Raw genomic sequence first — 20,306 nt, 5'->3', positions numbered from 1 at the left:
ACAGTTATAAGAAATCAGACCAAATCCGACTGAATCGAAATGTGGAACACGAAACGTTTGATCATGAAACGCTCAAGTCAAATCAATTCTGTGCTGTCAATGCAACCAAAATGGTATTATGCAGACGATGCATATTCAGATATAAATATAATGCTTTGATCCTATACCCCTTCCATTCACTGTATATAGAATAATTAGCCTATGCGAAGAAGGACTGACAAAACGCAGTGTCAATTCAGTATAAACACAAAACATGAAAAAAAGAGACAAATAAGATGGAATATAGGATACAATTTGTTTGAAGAAAGAAGGAAATGTCCCGTTTTGCTTCATTACTCTACTCTACTCTACTCGACGGATCTTCCTCTACCAATTAGCGAATACGCCTTTACCTCTCCTCTTCATAGTGCCCTCATTCTTGTTAGGTGAATGGACTATCCTCCTTTCGTTCCTCCTTCTCATCGATGCCGAACCACTGTCAAATCTCTTGGCGTTTGAAGGTTTGGTAGCCGCCTGAGCTCTGAAGACCGAGTAAGTACTGTTGATGGTACCTCCACAAACTTGGTTGGAGTCTCCTGAACATTTGGTGGAACAGCTCGAAGAGGCTGTCGAAGTGAGACCATCAAGAGAGTTGGAACATCCACAAGTGTTCCCACCGGATAAACCAGAGTAAGTGTAGTAATTGGCATTACACCAGATCTGACACATTGACGGAGTGAGGTTATCGTGCCCTGTCATTACCGCTGAGGAGAATACGGTGTTTCCTCCAGTCCAACAGCCCAAAGAGGTACCGGTTGGAATAGCCGCGCTGGAGCTGGTAGTGGAAGAAGAGTGGATAACCGTGGTGGAAGTAGCGGTCACAGCTGAAGAAGCTGGAGCTTTGCTAGAGGATGAAGAAGCAGCAGCGACAGACTTGGATGAAGAGGCTGGCGCAGCGGAGCTGGAGGTGACACTGGAAGTAACCGGTTTCGTCGCAGCCGAAGTTATGGCTGAGGTCGCAGTTGAGGTGGAAGTGACAGTGACAGTACCGCCAGTAGCGATCGCGCCGCCACCGGGGATCGAGGCTTTCGAGCTTGAGGCGCTGGAGCTTGCAGGTTTGGAAGTACTGCTAGAGGCTGCAGCAGCGGCAGAAGAGGAAGCGGCTTTGGAGACTGAACTGCTGCTACTAGAAGAGGCGGCCTTGGAGACTGAACTGCTGCTACTAGAAGAGGCGGCCTTGGAGACGGAACTGCTACTAGAAGAGGCAGCGGCTGAAGAAGCGGATTTGGACGATGAGGAAGACGAGGCGATGGTGACCGATGAAGCTGCTCGAGAAGAGCTGCTACTGGCGGCGACAGAGGAAACTGATGCTGAGGCAGATTTAGAGGCTGAGATCGAGGCGGACGCACTTGCTGAGGCTGAAGCCGAGACCGAGGCGGTGGTGTTGGAAGATGCTCCCGCAATAGAGTAGAGAGACATCTTACCTCCAGCACCACAAGCTTCAGTGGGGGCACCAGGACACGTGGTAGTACACTGAGAGTCGGGTAACAATGCGATGACAGGTTTGGTCGTACCACAGTAACATTGAGTACCAGCTTCAGTACCGTAGTTGTTGTATCCGGCAGCAACACAGATCTTTCGACATGCGTCGCTTGACATGCCGCCATTAGTGATAGAGTAGTTGGGCAAGACTCTGGGACTACCGTCGTTGACACAACCAACGTAGTTGGCTGGGAAACCTGCTGGGGTGTTGGAACCGGCACCGGTGGTATCGTAGATAGACCAAGCGGAAGAGAAGGTGGCACCACAAGTCTCGGTAGTGTTACCTTGACAAGGAGCGTTACAGGATGCGGGAGCAGCGGCAGCACCGTAAGTGGCACTGTTACCACAAACACAGGTGTTACCGTTGGTAGTTCCTGCAATGGAGAATCCACCGTTTCTGCAAGTTCGTCGACAAAGTGAAGCAGTCATGTATCCACCAGAGTATGACAATGCTGGTGATTGACCGAAAGTTCCCTGAGAGTAACATCCTTTGAGGCCTTCAACAGTTGCAGTACTGGTAGTCGCGTTGAGAGTCGAATAGACCGAGAGGATATTTCCACTACCACAGATACCGACTTTACCAGCACAAGCTTGATTACATGCGCTTTCCGCTACTCTGTAACCACCAGAAGTGGGGTCGAGTTTGGCGGCACAGTAACATTGACTGGCATATTCGGAACCGGCGAAAGCGTATCCGAGAGCCTTACAATTGGAGATACAGAGATCGTTGGTCATACTTGATGAAGAGAAGTAGTAGGATGGTAACATCCTAGTTGAACCTTCTCGGAAACAACCGACATATCCAGTCGAGTTGGAAGTGACAACGAAATCGGCGGACTTGATACCAGTGTTGGCCAATTCGTACGCAGCGATCGTAGTAGCGGTACCACAGTTTTGAGTAGAGTTACCGGAACATGGGTTGTTACATGAAGCAGAGGTGGTAACGAGGGTAGGAGCGACACTAGAACATTTACATTGGTTACCGTTTCTGATACCAGCGTAGGCCGATCCTCTGGCGTAACACCACTGGTTACATGAGTCGACGGACATCCAGTCACTGACGTAAGAGTTACCATTGAAAGTCGAGTCGTCAGTGAAACAACCGAGGTAACCTCTGATACCGTTGTTGGCGACCGCTCCAGTGGCATTGTAGAGGTCCATGTAACCGGAAGCGCCACAGGTTTCGTTGGCGTTACCTGCACATTGGGTGTTACAAGCCGAAGTAGGAGCTTTGGCACCATTGGCAACCGTGTTGCCACAGAAACATTGGTTTCCGGCTTCGGTACCAGCATATTGGTAACCTTGATTGGCACAAGCTACTCGACAAGCCTTGGCGGACAGAGGATTGGCAGTGTACGAGTAATCTTGTAGAGTTCGGGCGCTGCCGGAATCAGTCCAACATGATACCCAACCATCGGGCTTGTTGATAGTGACAGTGACTTCGGAAGTGTTGTAAACGGCGGCTTGAGTTTGACCACCACAGTATTCAGTACTGTTACCACCACACTTGTAGTATTGACATGAACTTGATGGGTATTTCTGTGTAGCGCCAGTCCAAGAGTTACCACATCCACAGTATTTAGAAAGATAGACTGAAGCGAGGCCGTACCCGAATTCACTACAGGTGGTTCGACATTTCTCGATGGTCATACCACTGTCATAGTAGGTGTAACCAGTAAGACCTCTGTTGGAGTTCTCGTAACAGGTGATGTAGTCGGCAGCGGAGATACCAGGCATGACAGCACTCATCGTTGAGTTATCGAGAGTGTATGCTTCGAGATATCCACCGGCACCGCAGGTCTCGGAAGAGTTACCGGAACAGACCTTGTTACACTGCAAGCTAGACACGTATTGAGTAGTGGTAGGGACGTTGTTACCACATCGACATTGATTACCGTTCTCCACACCGGCGTAAGAGTAACCGAGCTCCATACAAGATTGTTTACAGATCTCGACGGACATCGGATTTACGGTGTAAGAGTAGTAATTCTGGAAGGCAATGTTGGAACCGGAGTCTTGGAAACAACCTAGATAACCGGCAGGTTTACTGGCTTTGACAGTAGCCGCCGTGACATTGGCTGAAGCGGTGGTGTAAAGATCCATAGCGTTGGTACCACCACAGACTGCTGTCGAATTACCAGTACAGGCGGTCGAACATTGACTGACAGGGAGTCGCTGAGTGATTTGAGGCGAATTACCACAGTAACACGTCTTACCACTCTCAACACCAGCGTAGGAGTAACCGAGCTCGGAACATCCGTTGATACATGATTGAGGGGTGATAGTACCAGACCAGTAGTTATTGGTCAGAGCGAGTCGTCCACTGAGATCTTGGTAACAACCTTGCCATCCAGGTGGGTGGTAAACCGAGGACTTTTCGATACTGGCCGCCGTGATATTGTATACTGAAGATCGGTAGTAATCACCACATTTTTCAGTGGAGTTACCGGTACAAGCAACGGTACAGTAAGAAGAAGGTACAAGGGATCCAGTACCAAAGTTCCAGTCGTTACCGCAGTAGCACCATTTAGCAGAGGTGGTCAAAGCCCAGTTGGTGTTGAGGTTGTGACAAGCAGCGATACAGGTCTCAGTGGTCATAGAGCTCGATTGGAAATTGTAAGTGGAAGCGCCAAGAAGACCTGCCGAAGCAGTACCAGGGTTGTTGTAACAGCCGACATATTGAGTGCCGTCAGCGAGGGTAGTAGTGTTTTGGGTGGTTCCATTGGCAGCATACCAAATGTTGAAGATGTAACTGCCACCACATTGCTGGGCACTGTTACCAGGACAAGGGGTCGAACACATTCCGGGGTAAACACTTGCAGAAGGTCGGATAGCATTACCACAGACACAATTCCAAGCACCGACTTGTCCGGTACCGGCGAATTGGTAACCAGCAGCGAGACAAGATTGTTGACAGGACTCGACGGTCATCGAAGAATCTGTGTAAGAGACTCCACCAGTGAGTGCAGTGATTTCTTTCAGACAGGCGATGTTGTGCCATCCAGGGGTGGTAGGGTATTGGAATACCTTGTTGTCCGCAGCTGAGGCAACGTATGGTCCATCAGTACCTGTCATCTTGGAGACGTCGAGACCAGCAATCGCAGGGCTGCAGCCGGGTTTGTCACCAGTGGCACCCCAAAGAGGGTTACAACCGGGAAGTCGAGGAATAGGAACGTTGTCCAAGTTGCCAAATGATTCTTGCAACTCTCCTCTTTCGGGTTTACAAGCTTTTGCCGCAGCGTCGTCCATAGTAGGAGCCAAGACGGGGCATTCACCCATTTGCCTAGATAGATTGTCAGTCTAGAAACATTTTCATGACGAGAAATGGCTTCTACTCACATTGAGTGATAGACACCAACACATGTACCGTTGGCATTAAGAGCTTTGTTAAGAAGAGCTTGGTCCCAACCTTCAACAAAATCACCATGTACACCATAACCAGTGGTATCACCGTTTGCCCAAGCGAGTTTACCAGCCAAAGCTTGACCAGGGTTGTAGTTCGAGGTGGACCAGGTGTACTCGAGTTGGATGGCAGGAAGCCGGACGGGGTGAGACCAAGGACATGAACCTGATCGGACACCATTGTCTGGCCAGCTCATGTGGGAACCATCAGACTTGTAGAGGTTCAATCCGTCCCAACAAGGTGGGAAGTATAATTCGGTCTTCATACCGTAGGGACAGTCTCGGTTGAAGTTGAAACTGGTGCCAATCAAGGAACCAGAGAAATCTTGGTTAATTTGACAGGTGAAGGTGACCACGTTCGTCGGTGATTTATTATTGGGGTCACCAGTCAAGATTCGAAGACCCTTGGGGAAAGGACTAACGTTCTGGTACTGAGAGTTTCGGGACAAGAAGTAGTAGAATCGAGCCAAGATTGGTACAGGCACAAACTTGTTGGTGTCGGTGTCGATAACGTAGAGGTCTAAAGAGGACGCAAATCAGAGAAGAAATGAAACGATGCAAGTCAGAAACTCACTAGGCATCCAATAGTTGGACTTATCGGCCTGTTGTCTGAGAGATGAACACGCAGCAGCAGTATAGTAGTCCGAATTATAAAATGCGGACATTCTAGAACCACCGATGATCTTGTGCATATGCGAAGATTGCTGGTTTGGTGATACGATAGGATCAATTTCCTCGTTGGCGAGAACATAGATGTAATCCAAATGCCAGGCATCATCTTGTGCTTGCACGAAGACAGCAGAGGCGAGGAACGCGAAGAGGAAAATGAATCGGGAGAACATCTTGTCCAAGGTGCCTTGAGTCAGGGTCAGCTACAGACCGATCGATGTACGAGACGATAGAGAAGACCTACTCTAGCGGACCCGTTCACTCTTTATCTGTTATTATAGGAAATTTATTATAGTGCTAATGAGAGAATGTTATCTTGAAGTAATTGTTGACCTTGAACGACCTATACTCAATATCGATCGTGCGTCGGAGTATCAGATCAACTTAAGATGAAAGATGTGGGCGTTTTTCGGTGGCGAAGAGGACTACCAGAACCAGTCTATATAGTCTTGAATCCTTGAATCTGATCGGCGAGGTCTCAATGATGATGAACCCAGACTTTGGATAAAACCACCAGTGGTTTCTTTATTTAGGTTTTCTTCCGATCGGCGGAAGAAGTAGGCCAGATTCAATAGGTGTAAGAAGTGAAGGAGCGACAATGAACGATGTACGATGGAGAAAGATAAAAAGACAATAGAGAAAGAAAGAAGAAACCGGAGCAAGCTTGAATGAAGAAAGTTAGAATGTCTTTAACTGTTTGCGGCGAAACAGGTTCTTTAAGACACCAACCGATCGACAGGTCCGAAGTAGCACTGAAGCACGGTCGAGGGAAATCAAAAATCAATCTCGTAAAAGTACACGAACGCCACCGGAACAAGTGGTTTGCTATCTCTCTCAGATTCCCCTTAGACCCTGATTTTGGCCCTAGGAATTACTTCACCGTTACTCTGGCTCCTTCAAACCTCACTTAGCGTTCTGATTTACCATTTACCACATGTTCTCGTTGTGCATGGTTCAGTAGCCGCGGCAACACCACCACATCCACTCCATCGATTCGAGACTTTGCAGTACTATTAAACGAATGAGACACTTTAGCGCATTTCCAGCAATATTTGGTTCATTCATCTGTGTTGGATGTTACTATACCAAGAAGATGGGTCGCCGGATGGTGATCGGGTTGAATGAGTCTCTAATTAGAGGAATGTCTGATACAGAAGATCTACTTATGTCAATTGAAAGCCACCCGCAACAGGAAACTTCTACGTTGGTGTGCAGGAACCTTAACTTTCAGGTGTCGAAAACCTTAAATCGGGTGAGTTGACGTTATGACGCGTTGGTTCCTGGTAGCAAAGCAGCGACGCCTTTTACACGTGCAGTGAGACAAAATCCGAATGAATGATAGGGTTCAATATCAGAGAGTAAACAGAGATTCCAATTAGATATTCAGGTATCTGAAACAAGTGGCTGTAAATGATCAACGCCACCACTAAAGCAGACCTTCTAGAAAACAAGTCGAGGTAAACAAAGCAATCGTACCATGTGTAAGTTCTTTTAGACTGTCCGAATAGTGAGGAGCGGATCACCGAGTATATTATTTATGAGTTATCTGGACTAATTATAGAACCAGATTTGACTAAGATTTGTTATCCGGGGACCTAGCTTCGGCTGCGTAGTGATAAGCTTCAATGATGTCTCGAGATATTATAAGATGTGAGCCGCTGAATCGGACCACGATGAGTACCACTATAATGAATGCCCAAAATGAATCGGAGTAACCTCGATGAACAAGATGACGCATTGGTGGCTCGATCGGTTCTCTCAGCCATGTTGACCACCTGCGGCACCACGTTTACCGTAAGTCGATCTCAGTGGCACTCTAAAGGGTACTTGATGTACTGGTTGATCCAGCATATCACTCAAATGGTGTATGGTATCGCTTGCCTGTTTTGGCCATTCCTCTTGACCACTTCAACGGCCATGCACAGTTTTCTGCGGTTGCCACCACCAACGCAGTCGTCAGAGGCAAACAAGCATAAATTCAAAGACTGTTTCTGGCATTCCTCTATCGTATCGAACAATTCTTGTATCTAGGTGACAACCTGCTTCCTTGGCTTTACAGTCACCTATTGTCTCACGGATGTGGAAGACATCAAGTTACCGTGTCCTTCGGTGAGTCTACACATCGAGAACGCTAGTATCGAAGAGATTCCAGATCTCTACATATTCCAGAAAAACTTGGCAACGATAGCTACTGATCGGTGATACCCTTATATGACAATTTGACCACACCCGTTGGGATGTCCAAGGAGCAGTGCAGACTGATGTCCTCCCTTTTTATTGCAATTCAGTATACGGCTTCCCTCGTTTGTCTCGCCACTTTTCTTCCCCCTCTCTCACCTCTTTTCACCCCTCAACCCTCTCCCTCCCTCCTCACCTCGTCCCTATCTCCTCCTCCCTCTTCTCTCTCCTCCTGCCGCGCGCTTAGTAACAACCACTGAAGAATAATGAACGCTACTCGCGTCTGGTTCAACAAAAGTGGCACTCCACGCAGTCAGAGGATCTTATCAAAACTGATGATGACTTTTCGTGAACAGTGTCCATCTCATTATTTGTTCGGAACAGAAATAAAGTAAATCTATGTACTATTAAATGTATTGAGAGAGTGACTCTATATGACATCCCCAAAGAAAAAGGCACGGCCATTGAACGGCTTCACCAAATTTCTTCCTTCCGCTTCTTTCGGTCCAGAATCATTTTCTAACGTCTTTGCCATTTGAGGAATCGTGCGGCAAGCAGTAAAACGATGATGTTGAAGACTACATAGCAAATAAATATGCCTAGATCTCTCCCCCTATTGGAGTATTCTATCTCCAATGGCGCAAAGAAGCTTTGTCCAACTCTGTATTGACAAAATTGACAGTCTGATGTGGCATCGAGGTTGTTGATGTAACCTCCCACAGCATCTGCGTAGGCACCGGCGTACTCCGCACATGTTTGTCCCGCGGGTGGAGCTGGTGGCGGAATGGTCAGCATCGCGCGGTTCACGCAAAAGTATATCTAACTGTACTTACAGAAGACGTTGTACTCTTTCTCCTTGCACACTACCTCTACGTCCTGGAGGACGGCTGAAACGAGACCACTGATAAGACGAGTGAAGGGGTCGAGTTGATACATCCAGCTTCTCCAGAAGTAAGGAAGTGTGGCGGGAGGAGCAGTGACACCACAGAACAAGGAGAAGAGAACGAGTAAGAAGGGGTTGAACAGCGCAGCCACAAGGATAGAAGGGGAGAGAGCAGCAACAGCTTGACCAAGAGTTACCGCATAAACCTCGGTGATAAGGATCATTGCGAAGAAATATCCGGCTCTCGAAGAGGCGTGTGGGAAACCGACACCATAGTAGAGTAATAGGTAGAAAGCGACGGAACAGATGAGGGAGTAAGGCATTTCGGCCAATAATTGGGTCAAAGCGAAGATAGTAGACGAGTACATCTTTGATGAAGCTTCTCTGTTGAATGTCATTCTACTCATAATATACTGAGGTTCGATTTGAGCCAAGATCAAAGCCGGTAAGATGGTAGCGAAGAAACAAGCGAATACTCTGTATTGTAACGATTGGAGCGAGTTGTCAAGCTGTAGGAAAGTCAAAGTGACAACTAAACCAATAGCGATATGGGCGAATAATCTGGTCCATTGATAGTCTGCGTTTCTCCAAAGAGCCACATTGGTTCTGTTCAACATCGTCTTGAGTTGGAACATGAAGCTAGTAGCGTATTCAGTGTGTTTACCATGTTCTTCAACGGGTTTAGCCAATGCATCAGCTTTGAGTTGTTGAATCTCTTCTTTGACAGTTTGGAATTCAGGCGAGTTCCTCCATTTCTCTCCCCAATCACCACCGATCCTCTTTCGAGATCCGGCACCGATGGCTTCCAACATGAATTCGGCAGGGTTGGCATCGTGAGGGACCTGAGCACCGTTACGTTCGAGGTAATCAATCAATACCTTGGAGTCAGGTCCGATATCACCAAAGTAAACACATTCACCACCTCGTTGTAAGAGCAAGAGTCGGTCGAAAGATTGGAAGAGCAAAGCGTTGGGTTGATGGATGGTACATAAGATCTTTTGACCAGCAGCACAGAGTTTCTTGAGGAATCGAACAATGTTGTAAGCGGATTGACCATCGAGACCGGAAGTAGGTTCATCGAGGAACAGTAGCAAGTCGGGTTTGGCAGCTAATTCGACACCGATAGTGACTCGCTTTCGAGCTTCAACAGAAAGACCATAACCTGGGAAACCAATCATCGCATCGGCGAGATCTTGCAGTTCGAGCAATTCGATGATATCTTCACAGTACGCATCCTTCTCGGCTTTGGGTACATCTTGGGGTTGTCGGAGGTAAGCAGAGTATTGTAGAGCCTCTCGTACGGTGGTGGTCCATTCGTGGGTATCCTGTTGCTCCGCATAGGCACAACCTCTTTGGAAGTCTTTACCAATCGGTCGACCGTTCATGAGAATATCACCACTGATCACACCGATGTTCTTTCTAGCAGCCAATACATCTAATAGGGTGGTCTTACCGGCACCGGAAGCACCCATAAGAGCAGTGAGGGAACCAGGTTTGACGTAACCGTAAATGTCTTTTAGCAATTGTCGTTGACCACCTGGAACAGGTACGGTATAGTTCAAAGCTTCCCAAGTGAAGGGTTCAGGTCTCATCTTCAGTCCTGATAAGTCTTGTTCCAGTTTACCCGCATTGAAAGCTTCTTTTCTTTCTGCCAATCGGCCATTCTTCTCCTTCAAATCCTTATCTTCTTTTTTGTAGACGTTGATCGAGAAATGTTTGGCACCTTGTTGCAAGTATTCGATGAAGAACATCTGTAAGAACATGAAGAAGACGAAGAATCCGATAAGGATACCGTAGTTGCGCCATATGTGCGATTTGGAGTAAGAATAACCAGCGTTCATATATGCAGAACCGCTAACAGCACCAGACCCAGGTGTGGAACCCGTCAGAGAACACAATTGGTTGGGTCCGACTTCATCTGGGTACCCAGTAATGCCGGCCGTGGGGATGTTGTGGGGAATAATATAATTGGTATCACAAGTCAAGTTGATTCGAGAGAACTCGTTGGCAAAGATGGCTTCATATCCGTAAGAAAGAGGGTTCAGATAGAAGATCCAGAAAAGCCATCGTTTCATCTGTTGAACGGGGATCATATAACCAGTGTAGGTGACCATGAACGAGATCAGGACGGATGCAAGTCGGGCAGCAGTGTTGTAATCGGTTGTAGCGACACCAAGGGTTCTGAAGAAAGCAGACATGACCATGAACGTAGTGAAGACGAACAGGAAGAACATCTATGGGGGATCAACATTATCAGCGGCGAGTTCCGCTTTTGTGTTGTCAAGGAAAGTACACTTACGAAGAAAGCGCCAGCAGATGAGTAAAGACCACCCATGAAGTAAAGAATGATACTGAAGATGAAGATATTGGAAGCACTATAAGGCACATCCGCACCGACAGCAGCCAAGGCGAAAGCAGCAGGTCTGTAGAATCTATATTCGTTTTGACGGTAGAGGACAGATCGACCCATCATTTGAGAAGGCAATTCGGAGAAAGACGTAAGAGCGTTGAACAAAAGACCCAAGAACAGAAGACCACCTCTTGTGAAAGCGCCAGAGGCAGTTTCAGGAAGACGGAAGTAGACTGAACCGACGATTAAAGCAATGATGATAGAAGTCGAATAACCAGTGTAGATACCGAATTTATCTTGGAATTTCAGCATGAGTTGTCGTTTGGCGATGGTGAGAGCTTGAGACATGAAAGGTACGGTGTATGGTGATTTCTTACCGACACCTTTGTGTTTTTGCTCAGTGACAGCTTGCTTGAATTCTTCTGTGATGCCGTCATTCTGGTGAACGAACGCTTTGTATTCTTCCCTTTCTCTGGCCATTCGGGCACAGATCTCACTCTCGAGATAGGCCTTCTCCATAGCTTCGGGAGTGGAAGGTACATCATCCTCGCTTCTACCCTCGGCAAATCGTCTTTCGTTGGGATCGGTACAACCAGACAAGTAATCGGCAGAGGTTTGTCGAGGCAAGTCTCTGTAACCCAAGCCCATCATGTATTGTCTGGCTTCTTTGGCAGGACCAAAGTAGACTACGTGACTGTCGTTGAGTACTAAGACCTTGTCAAATTGTTCGTAGATACCTTCACCTGCTTGATAAAGCGATACGAAGGTGGTCTGACCCATGATGTCGGTAAGCATTCGAAGGGATTTGGCGTAATCCAGCGCAGTAGAAGCGTCAAGACCTCGAGTGGACTATGATTGACGACGATTAGCGGTTATTTCAGAACATCTCGAGGCCAAAAACCACTCACGTTATCCCATGAACAGACAGTGGCACCGGAACAGAACATTTCCGCAATAGACACTCGTTTTCTCTCACCACCAGATACACCTCGTACGAAAGCGTTACCGACGATTGTGTTAGCGGTGTGCTTGATGTTCAGCATGGAAAGAAGGAGGTTGAGCATATCCTCCTTGAATTGGGCGTTCGAAACACCTGGGACCTTCTTCTTTGGTGTCTTCAATGAAAGAGCGAATCGGATGGTCTGAGCGACAGTAAGGGTAGGAAGATGATCATCGTCTTCTTGGTTATAAACAACCTCACTGCGTCGCATTTCGTACGATTGCGTCAGTATGGATATAGCGCACAACGAAACGAAGCGACGATTGTACTCACCCAGCATATCTCTTTCGCATCTCTTTCCAGGGTACACCGGCATACTCTACATTACCGTTGACTTCCAAATAACCATCTCTCTGATTGGTGATTGATTTAAGGAAGGTTGAACATCCCGAACCTGGTCTACCTAAGACCAAACACATCTCTCCAGGTTTGAGGATACCAGAGTTCTTGAATAAGATAGGTTTAGGTTTAGGTGCAAACGGGTTGTAACCGAAGACACCCAAAAGGTTGATGACTGGCATCATGAATTGTTCGATAATGGCTGAAGAGAAATTTCTGATATTGATTCTCATACCTCCTGCACCGATAACCTCTAGATCCTCCCATACGACACCGACATCTTTTCGTTTGATACCAGCTTGATCGTAACTTTCTCTCCTAGATCTCAACACTTCAGCTAGATCAAATTCCTCTTCGTCAGCTTTGGCCTTTTCAGCGTCAGCCGCGGAGAAATGAGAGATTTGTCGTTCAGGTCGATTCGAAAAAGCGGAAGCGATGGATCTTCGAGTGGCAGGTCGGTGTAATTCCGCTCCCTGACTCCGTTGTGAGATGGAAGAGTATTTTCGCTCTAATGCATGGAATTCTTCTTTACCCCTATGAATGGATACATGGTGAGGTTCCAGGTCAGCTACGACATCTTCAGAGGAATCGTGAGCTGTTCGTTTGGATTTGTGGTGCGAGGAATGTCCATGGGGGAGATGGGGTCGATTGTGATGGTGGTGAGAATCGGCCTTTTCCGCATCGATACCATCTAAATGTTTCTCACCTGTCTCTTCCTCGGCTAAGGTGTTACCTGAAGAAGAGAGGTCTCCAGCATGATCACCGTGATGACCATCGGGGCTAGCAGTGTTGATGTTGTGAGGGATAGTAGTGGTGGTAGTGGTAGTAGCAGGCGCGGCTGATGCGCCTGTCGTGCCGATGGGGGCACCCAAGTTGAGAGCGTTGGGACCGTCCGACATGTCTGGCGTTGACCTCTGCGTCTATTTGTACGTAGTGTATGTGTTACTTGTTCAGTTTATGGGAGAATGGGGTTGACACAAACAATGTTGAATCAACGAGTGCACTGCTATCGCTCAGCAGGCTCGAAGGGGGTGAAAAATTATTATATGCGGTAGGGGAAAACGAGAAGAAAGGGAGAAGAAGAATAAAAATGGATTAGGAAAACAGAGTGAGGGGGTGGTACGATTATAAGGAATGAACTGAGGAGAAGAAAAGATCGATGAGAAATGGAATGAGCTGACTAAGACGTATGTAGGATGGAAGAGGATCACCCATCACCGAGTGAGGAGGAGTGCGAGTGCAGGGAGGGTAGGTGTTTGGTTGAAAACTTGAGCATGCATGTATGTATGGGTCGATTACCAACTTATCTCGTCGTTGACCGTCGGTCCCGAAGGATCCAAACTTTTTTAGCGCATAAACAACCATTCTCGACCTTTCATTACGTGAGTGCGAGCAGTAAGTTTGGTGCAACACATAACACATCGATTCAGGAAATTCAGGTTTTTGCATAAAGGTAGAGAGCGGTTAAATGCCCGAGGCGGTCGGTACTTGGTGTGTCTCTTTCAGACCAATACACCCATATGCTTGCTGCACATTCAAAACATCACGACCGGAGACTCGCATCGTGCGCCTCAGCTACTCTGGCGAAGACTGCTTCTCGCATCAACTGCTCCATGCGTTGGGTTACAGAGAGCAATGAGTGATAGCTACCGAACATCAGTCAGAATCACCATGCCGCGTTTCAGACCATCATACTGTCTGTCTCGGATCCGCACTCGATTTTTCTGAGTCGATTGTAACAAAGTACCCTCCACATCTCCGTCTTGATCAGTCGCACCGCACTGATGTGCCGTAGGGCATCCCTTTCTTTGCCAAGTGAAAAGGTACTGTAATCGAGTTGTTGATGGTTTATCCGTTTGACTCTACCACGTATTTGCTCACCGGCCCCCGTTGATAACGTCACGTGGTCCCATTTATCATATCATAGGCCCCCGTCAACGCTGTCAAGCATCTTACTCGCAGAAACAACCATCTTTGACGACGTGTTCTCCGCTCCTCACTCGGCGATTGACATGTTCACATCACCATGAAAGAGGTCTACGCGGTTGAGTCCTGCATGCCAAGTCCCTTGTGACCGAAGGTATTTCACCTATTCAAGTCCATATTCGCCAAGAATATCGTAATGACTGGCCCCTGGCAGCACAGAATGTCTGTCAATTAAGTACAGTACTCATCATCGACTGACTCTACCGCTTCCTATTTGACGCCATACCAACTCAACGTGCGTACAGATACATGCAATGCTATGACAACATACAGATTCCTACAACCCACACTGCAGTCTATCTTAACAACCTTCTCTACCAAAATCCGATTTAGGTCCATTCCCATTACCATCCGCGCCACCCTTACGATCTAGAGGGTCGGCGTTTGTCAACTCACCGTCTTCCTTACCGTGCACATGTATCTTGACTTCTCGAACTTCCCTTCGAGCTCGCATGATCGCTTCTCTCACTTTCTGCTCGACAGCATGAGAATCACGGACGGTCATACTAGGTGGTACTGTTATAGTCAAATCAAGTAGGGTTTGACCTGTTGATCAGTGGAGTGGGATAACAATCGTCAGCTCGGCCACATGTATGTCTTCTGCATCGTTCTCACCCCTCCCCATCTCCGCCCTGTCTCCATCTCTTCTCTCCTCTTTACCTCACACAACATCGTGCGATCTCTTACCGGCGCAACCCCACCTCTGGTCTCTCATATGCGCTTGTTCTGGTCCGCCCCACTCAGCTTTCTGGGTACAGTCTTAGTCGCTCATCCTCACTACGTCCCCCTCTGATTTCTGGGCTCTTTATCTGTGACTACCGTCTACTTCGACCTTCGACTGGTCTACACCCCACGTTTCTATCATGTCTCATCTCCCAATTTCAATCCTCTCCTCCATGACCAGGTTTTGTCGCTACCTCTGACTTATCTCTGCACGATACCCCTCATGCATCCACCGCTCCTCTTTCATCACATATGAAATCAATTACTCACCACCAGATTTGACCCCTCTGACATTCCTTACCTCCAAAAGCTCCTGTCCATCCACCAAATCATTGACTATCCCGAAATACTTCTGTTTCGTACTAGCGTCTACACCGGCATCTAATAATTCTAGGAAAGCTACTTTGGACAGTGTCAGGCCCTGTTGCAGGATGAAGAAAGATACCGCCAGACCACCAAGGGGGTCGAGGAAGTGGTATCCTCCAAAGGAAGAACCGAGGATTGAGGTCAGAGCTACTAGAGAGGTGAGAGCGTCTGCACGGTGACTGAATGGGTGCCGTATCATCTTAGTCAGTGTGTCTTCTAAAAGAGCTGGATCGTTGGGGAAGAAAGGGGTAATGAGGACTTCGCGACTTACTGCAATGCATTAGCCTTCAGCACGGGACTATGTTCTTCCGCAGCCACCTTCGCGGTCACTCTATATAACCATTCTTTGATCACTACACTTCCCAATGCGAACCAAGCGGCGTGAGGGTTCAGTATCGCTCCTCCCTCGGAACCGTGTGCATGCCCAGCGTGATCATGGGAATGCGAGTGAGCAGACAGGGCTGCATCTGCTGCCCCGTGCTCGTGAGGTAGAGTCGAGGGACCGTGAGAATGGAACATTTCGAGTAGAGGAGATGGAACAGAGGAAGGTAGCCAGTGACCTAGCGAGTTGAAGAATGTACCTGGTGGGAAGGTCTCGAGATATGGTAGGAGCGTTTGAAGTAGGAGCTGCGAGTTCCACACAATTAATGATAAGTCATCGTGTGTATGTATATATAAATGGGCATGTCTGAGAGAAATACATCCAGGTGGTGGTATAGAAACAGATGAGAGACTCACATGATATGAATGCAGACCGATACCCAATGCTCCTCCCACCAGTATCACGCTCACACTAAGCGTACCGAACGTCTCGAATTTGCTGTATCCCCATGGGAAACTATCCGTGGCTGGTCTCCTCGATATACGCCATGTGAGGAGGGTAACAAAGTCCTATTTCGCGAAGCCAAAGAAACGACAACGTCAATATATGTGACATGTGCAGCTTACGATCATCAGTCAATCGACATGAGGCAGAGAAAGAGCACTTACACCCAATAAATCCGACAAGCTATGTCCTGCTTCAGCAAGTAAAGACGCAGAGTTCATCCATATTCCCGCTGCTCCCTTTGACAGCGTCAGAGCTACGTTCGATCCTAAACCTGTTCACATTCACCCACATATCAGCTGGGACATCAGCAGGATTGGGGAGGAGGTGTGATAGCTACTCACCCAATAGGGTTATCTTGGTACCCCTATCTAGCTTCCCACTAGATATAGCTTGCATGATCTGTTCAGCTCCTTCCGAGTGGTCATGTGCGTGCGTATGAAATATCCCATGATGGTGATCGTGATCATGGTCATGGTCATGTTCATGGTCGTGATGGTCATCATGAGAGTGTTTGTGTATATGGGAGGAAGAAGGGAGGGAGGGAGAGGAAGACTGAGTAGGTTTGGTATGATTTGTATGTGTTCGACCGTGCATCTTGGTTATATTTGTGACCCGGCCTCTATGCTGTATATGCGATGAAGATGATTGGACGAGATGACTTGAGGCAGAGGATGGACCAGATTTAGATATAGATGTTATATACCTTACTGACGATTGGCTCGACGAAGCTACCCCGCTTCCTACTGCGCGATGGAGGGATGCCCGTAGTAAGCAGCTAGCAGACATTGGGCCGTGTCCTGCTGTGCTCCGTTGTCTGGCAGGTGATGATACGATGCGACCGTTGTTGTCTATGGCATGTCTGTGTGATCCGACTGCGATGTAGAAGTAGATTACAGCAACCTGTCGTAGTCGGGTCCACGGTATTCTCCGAGAAAGCGAGAAAGGATGTTTGATGGTTTGGATGGTTTTTTCCACGTCACGACTTCGCAGCCCCAGTCAGGTACTCGTCGCTTCAACTTGGAAACTGCCTTTTGATGCTGGTATTGCATAGCCGACTGCGACTGCTGCACACAATCAATCATCCCAGACATCCTCTCGCAGATGCAAAGTCACTGACTGTCGTTCAGTAGCATAACAAACCTCTGGTAACATACAGCGCGAAGGACGTTTCTGCATATTTCACATTCACGCTACATAAAATAACCATCTCTGAAATTGCATCGCACATGCCATTTATTGTTTTCGGCCTCCGCCACACTCCCGAAACGAGGTGATTTCATTACGCCAAATCCTCTCGACCCTCGTCTGTGCTCCCCCATCCGATCCTCACGCAGCTGTTACGAGCTAGACTGATGAGGATGGTCCTCAGTGGTAGAGCTATTTCCCTGAGTCAAGGATTATGAGGACGGAGATGAGAGATCTTGAGTTGACCTCTATCCCCGAATTTATCATCGCGCCGCACGGACATGAGCTGTTGGACCCCGCTCTCACATGACCTGACCCTGGTGATGAATGACCACTGATGATGACGTTGCAGCTCTCAACACAAGGTTACATACACCGATGGTCTTCAGAGACCGTCATGCATGCATTCAACCTGTTCTGAACTTCGGTTGAGCCCGTCCTGAAATGTCGGACGATCTCCATATGATACGACATTACTACTCGCACGGTGCAACGTAATTAATGCTTGAACGCGTCAGATCATCAAATCCCATTTTATTGCTCAATTTTGATCAATCCCAAACATCAAAAAACAACAATCTCGGCTGTCCTGATACGATACACTACTTGATCGAACGAGATGAAGGTAGCAGTGATAGGATCCGGTTTAGCTGGATTGACGACCGCTTATCTGCTTCGTAAGGAGGGTGTAGAAGTTCATTTGATCGAAAAGGTATGCTCATCTGCCTTCCCTCCCTTTCCTTTCATTCAGCTACGTTCCTGACTTTGCGATGTATTCTTGGCTCGCAGTCAAGTAAATTAGGATTTCATTCGCAATCTGTGGAGATACCTCTATCGTCGTCTTCTAATGGGCCTGGTAAAAGTAAAAGTACACGCATTGGTCGACGGGGTAGGGAAAGGGAAGTGACAGAAAAGGATACAGAGGAGAAGTGGATTGTGGATGTACCAATGAGAGGATTCCAAGGAGGTACGTCTCTCAGAGCGACCAACCCCTTGCTCTGACAATTGAAAAGGTATATACCACTGAACAGCTTCCCTTCGATAGGCTACTATCCTTTATTGCTATCACTCTATCATCACCTTCAGATCCCCCTCGAAACACACAACTACAAATTCTCTTTTTCCTCTTCCCAATCAACCTATTTCATCCATTCGGGATCGTCGGGATTCTCCATCCCCTCACTACCTTCTCAAGCATATCAGAACATCTTCAACCTCGTACGGGATATAGCGACCTTTGTGGGAGTAGCAATCTGTTATTCCCTTTTGGTGATACTGAGCTTCGTGGCGTATCATGATTTGTTGCCTAGCTGCCTGTGTAATCCAGGAAGCAAGAAGACCGAGAATGAAATGACGTTGAAAGAATTCACTTCAATATTATCGGCATTCCTCACTCAACCATTCACGATCCCCATAATAGAATATGAAGTATGGACACCGCTTGGGGAATTATTCGAATCGTTTTTCATCTCCAAATTGGTCATACCCCTCTTCTCATCGGTTGGAACGATGACTACAAAAGATTGTCTACAATTACCTATGAAGGTGATATTGGAATATATCCATTTGACCCTGGGAACAGACCATTATCAATTGTCGAAAGGCTATACGGCATCTACCATTGCTGAGCTATTGGCGAAGCCTGTCAGAGAACAGGGAGAGGGGTATGTTAGATTATCAACTGAAATTATGGGGTTGGAATATGATGGAGGTGTGAGCATAAAGATGAAGAACACGACTGCTCAGAGACAGGGGCAGCAGGAAGGGGAAGAAGAAGAGAGGATTACGGCGGACAAAGTAGTCTTGGCTACTCCGGCTAGCGTAGCCAAGATTTTGTTGGAAGGGTTGGAGAGTAGCTTGAACGATAATAGACAGATCAAAGAAGGTAGAAGGGTCGGTCAGATGAGAGCTGCGTTGGGCAAAGTAAATTATAGGGTGAGTGACATCTCTTCATCTCAGCTCAGCTTCCCTGATCTCGGTGATGGACTGCAATAGCAATAGCTTGCATGAAAACCAAGCTGACATAGATATCTCTTTCAATGCTTATAGGAAACAATCGTAGTCACCCATCGAGATACTTCCATCCTACCTTCCTCCAAGGATAGGAGAGATCTTAATTTCTTCTTACCCGATACCAGTTTTTCCTCACGACCTTCACCAGAAACACACCCTATACCCTATCTGATCCCTACGGAGAACGCTATATACACTCAAGCCACTCAGATCATCTTGCCTCCGAAGAGGCTACGGAGGAGAGGCAGGACCGATGCGATGGTATTGCAAACTACCAATCCGGCCGTAGTGATTGATCCAAGCAAGGTTCTAAGTGTGTCAAAACTGGAACGGTAAGTGTATACCCTACTATAACATATGCTTTCTTCAGAAACTACCCATTTCTTCCCTAGAGTTATAATTGTATTTTCCAAGGACATTATACTGAATCTGATCTCTGCAACCTCAGTGCACTCCCATTGAAACAACCTAATAAAATTCTCCCTCAACTACGCTCATCATCTCTCGACTCATGCGTGTATATAGTAGGCTCATATGCTTATCCCGGGATACCCCTCCTGGAAGGATGTGTAGGAAGTGCCAAAATGACTGTAGAATCACTCTTAGCCGATGCGTACGAGCGCAGAACAGGATTCGTTAGACCAATATTACCTGCCGGAAAGCTGGACTGGGAGGTGGGGAAAGGTGGTCGGTTTGCTAGAACTTGGAGATGGAGGTGGTATGAAAGTACTTGGAAGTGAGGCAGTGAAGAATCAAGGGGCTGAGTCGTTGTATATTAGTGATTGACACAAATAATGGAGATGGATAGAATACCAAATGCTTTGCTAACATGCATATAATCATCTTGCATACAAACCGCGAC

The 20,306-nt window shown here is 47.3% G+C and overlaps 4 protein-coding genes across 4 annotated transcripts; 1 reads left to right on the top strand and 3 right to left on the bottom strand.

Moving 5' to 3' along the window:
* Window positions 1–366: 366 nt before the first annotated feature.
* L199_001267 (uncharacterized protein) lies at window positions 367–5,765 on the bottom strand (the record flags this gene model as incomplete). The annotated part of the gene is made up of 3 exons (XM_064887022.1): window positions 367–4,804; window positions 4,861–5,443; window positions 5,498–5,765. 3 exons carry the CDS (start codon window positions 5,763–5,765, stop codon window positions 367–369), a joined length of 5,289 nt encoding a protein of 1,762 aa, XP_064743094.1.
* Window positions 5,766–8,289: 2,524 nt separating this feature from the next.
* Window positions 8,290–13,241, bottom strand: L199_001266 (uncharacterized protein; the record flags this gene model as incomplete). Its single annotated transcript, XM_064887021.1, has 5 exons — window positions 8,290–8,543; window positions 8,604–10,887; window positions 10,953–11,852; window positions 11,912–12,203; window positions 12,277–13,241. 5 exons carry the CDS (start codon window positions 13,239–13,241, stop codon window positions 8,290–8,292), a joined length of 4,695 nt encoding a protein of 1,564 aa, XP_064743093.1.
* Window positions 13,242–14,629: 1,388 nt separating this feature from the next.
* Window positions 14,630–16,840, bottom strand: L199_001265 (uncharacterized protein; the record flags this gene model as incomplete). The annotated part of the gene is made up of 6 exons (XM_064887020.1): window positions 14,630–14,874; window positions 15,322–15,596; window positions 15,689–16,044; window positions 16,156–16,308; window positions 16,408–16,517; window positions 16,588–16,840. The coding sequence occupies 6 exons, from the start codon at window positions 16,838–16,840 to the stop codon at window positions 14,630–14,632; spliced, it is 1,392 nt and encodes a 463-aa protein (XP_064743092.1).
* Window positions 16,841–18,050: 1,210 nt separating this feature from the next.
* On the top strand, window positions 18,051–20,184 carry L199_001264 (uncharacterized protein; the record flags this gene model as incomplete). The annotated part of the gene is made up of 6 exons (XM_064887019.1): window positions 18,051–18,143; window positions 18,221–18,299; window positions 18,354–18,398; window positions 18,477–19,366; window positions 19,481–19,776; window positions 19,893–20,184. The coding sequence occupies 6 exons, from the start codon at window positions 18,051–18,053 to the stop codon at window positions 20,182–20,184; spliced, it is 1,695 nt and encodes a 564-aa protein (XP_064743091.1).
* Between the last annotated feature and the right edge of the window lie 122 nt (window positions 20,185–20,306).

Source organism: Kwoniella botswanensis, chromosome 1, assembly GCF_036426115.1.
Source record: "Kwoniella botswanensis chromosome 1, complete sequence".
In the NCBI taxonomy this organism is placed as follows: domain Eukaryota; kingdom Fungi; phylum Basidiomycota; class Tremellomycetes; order Tremellales; family Cryptococcaceae; genus Kwoniella; species Kwoniella botswanensis.
This window is presented reverse-complemented; position numbering and strand designations above follow the sequence as displayed.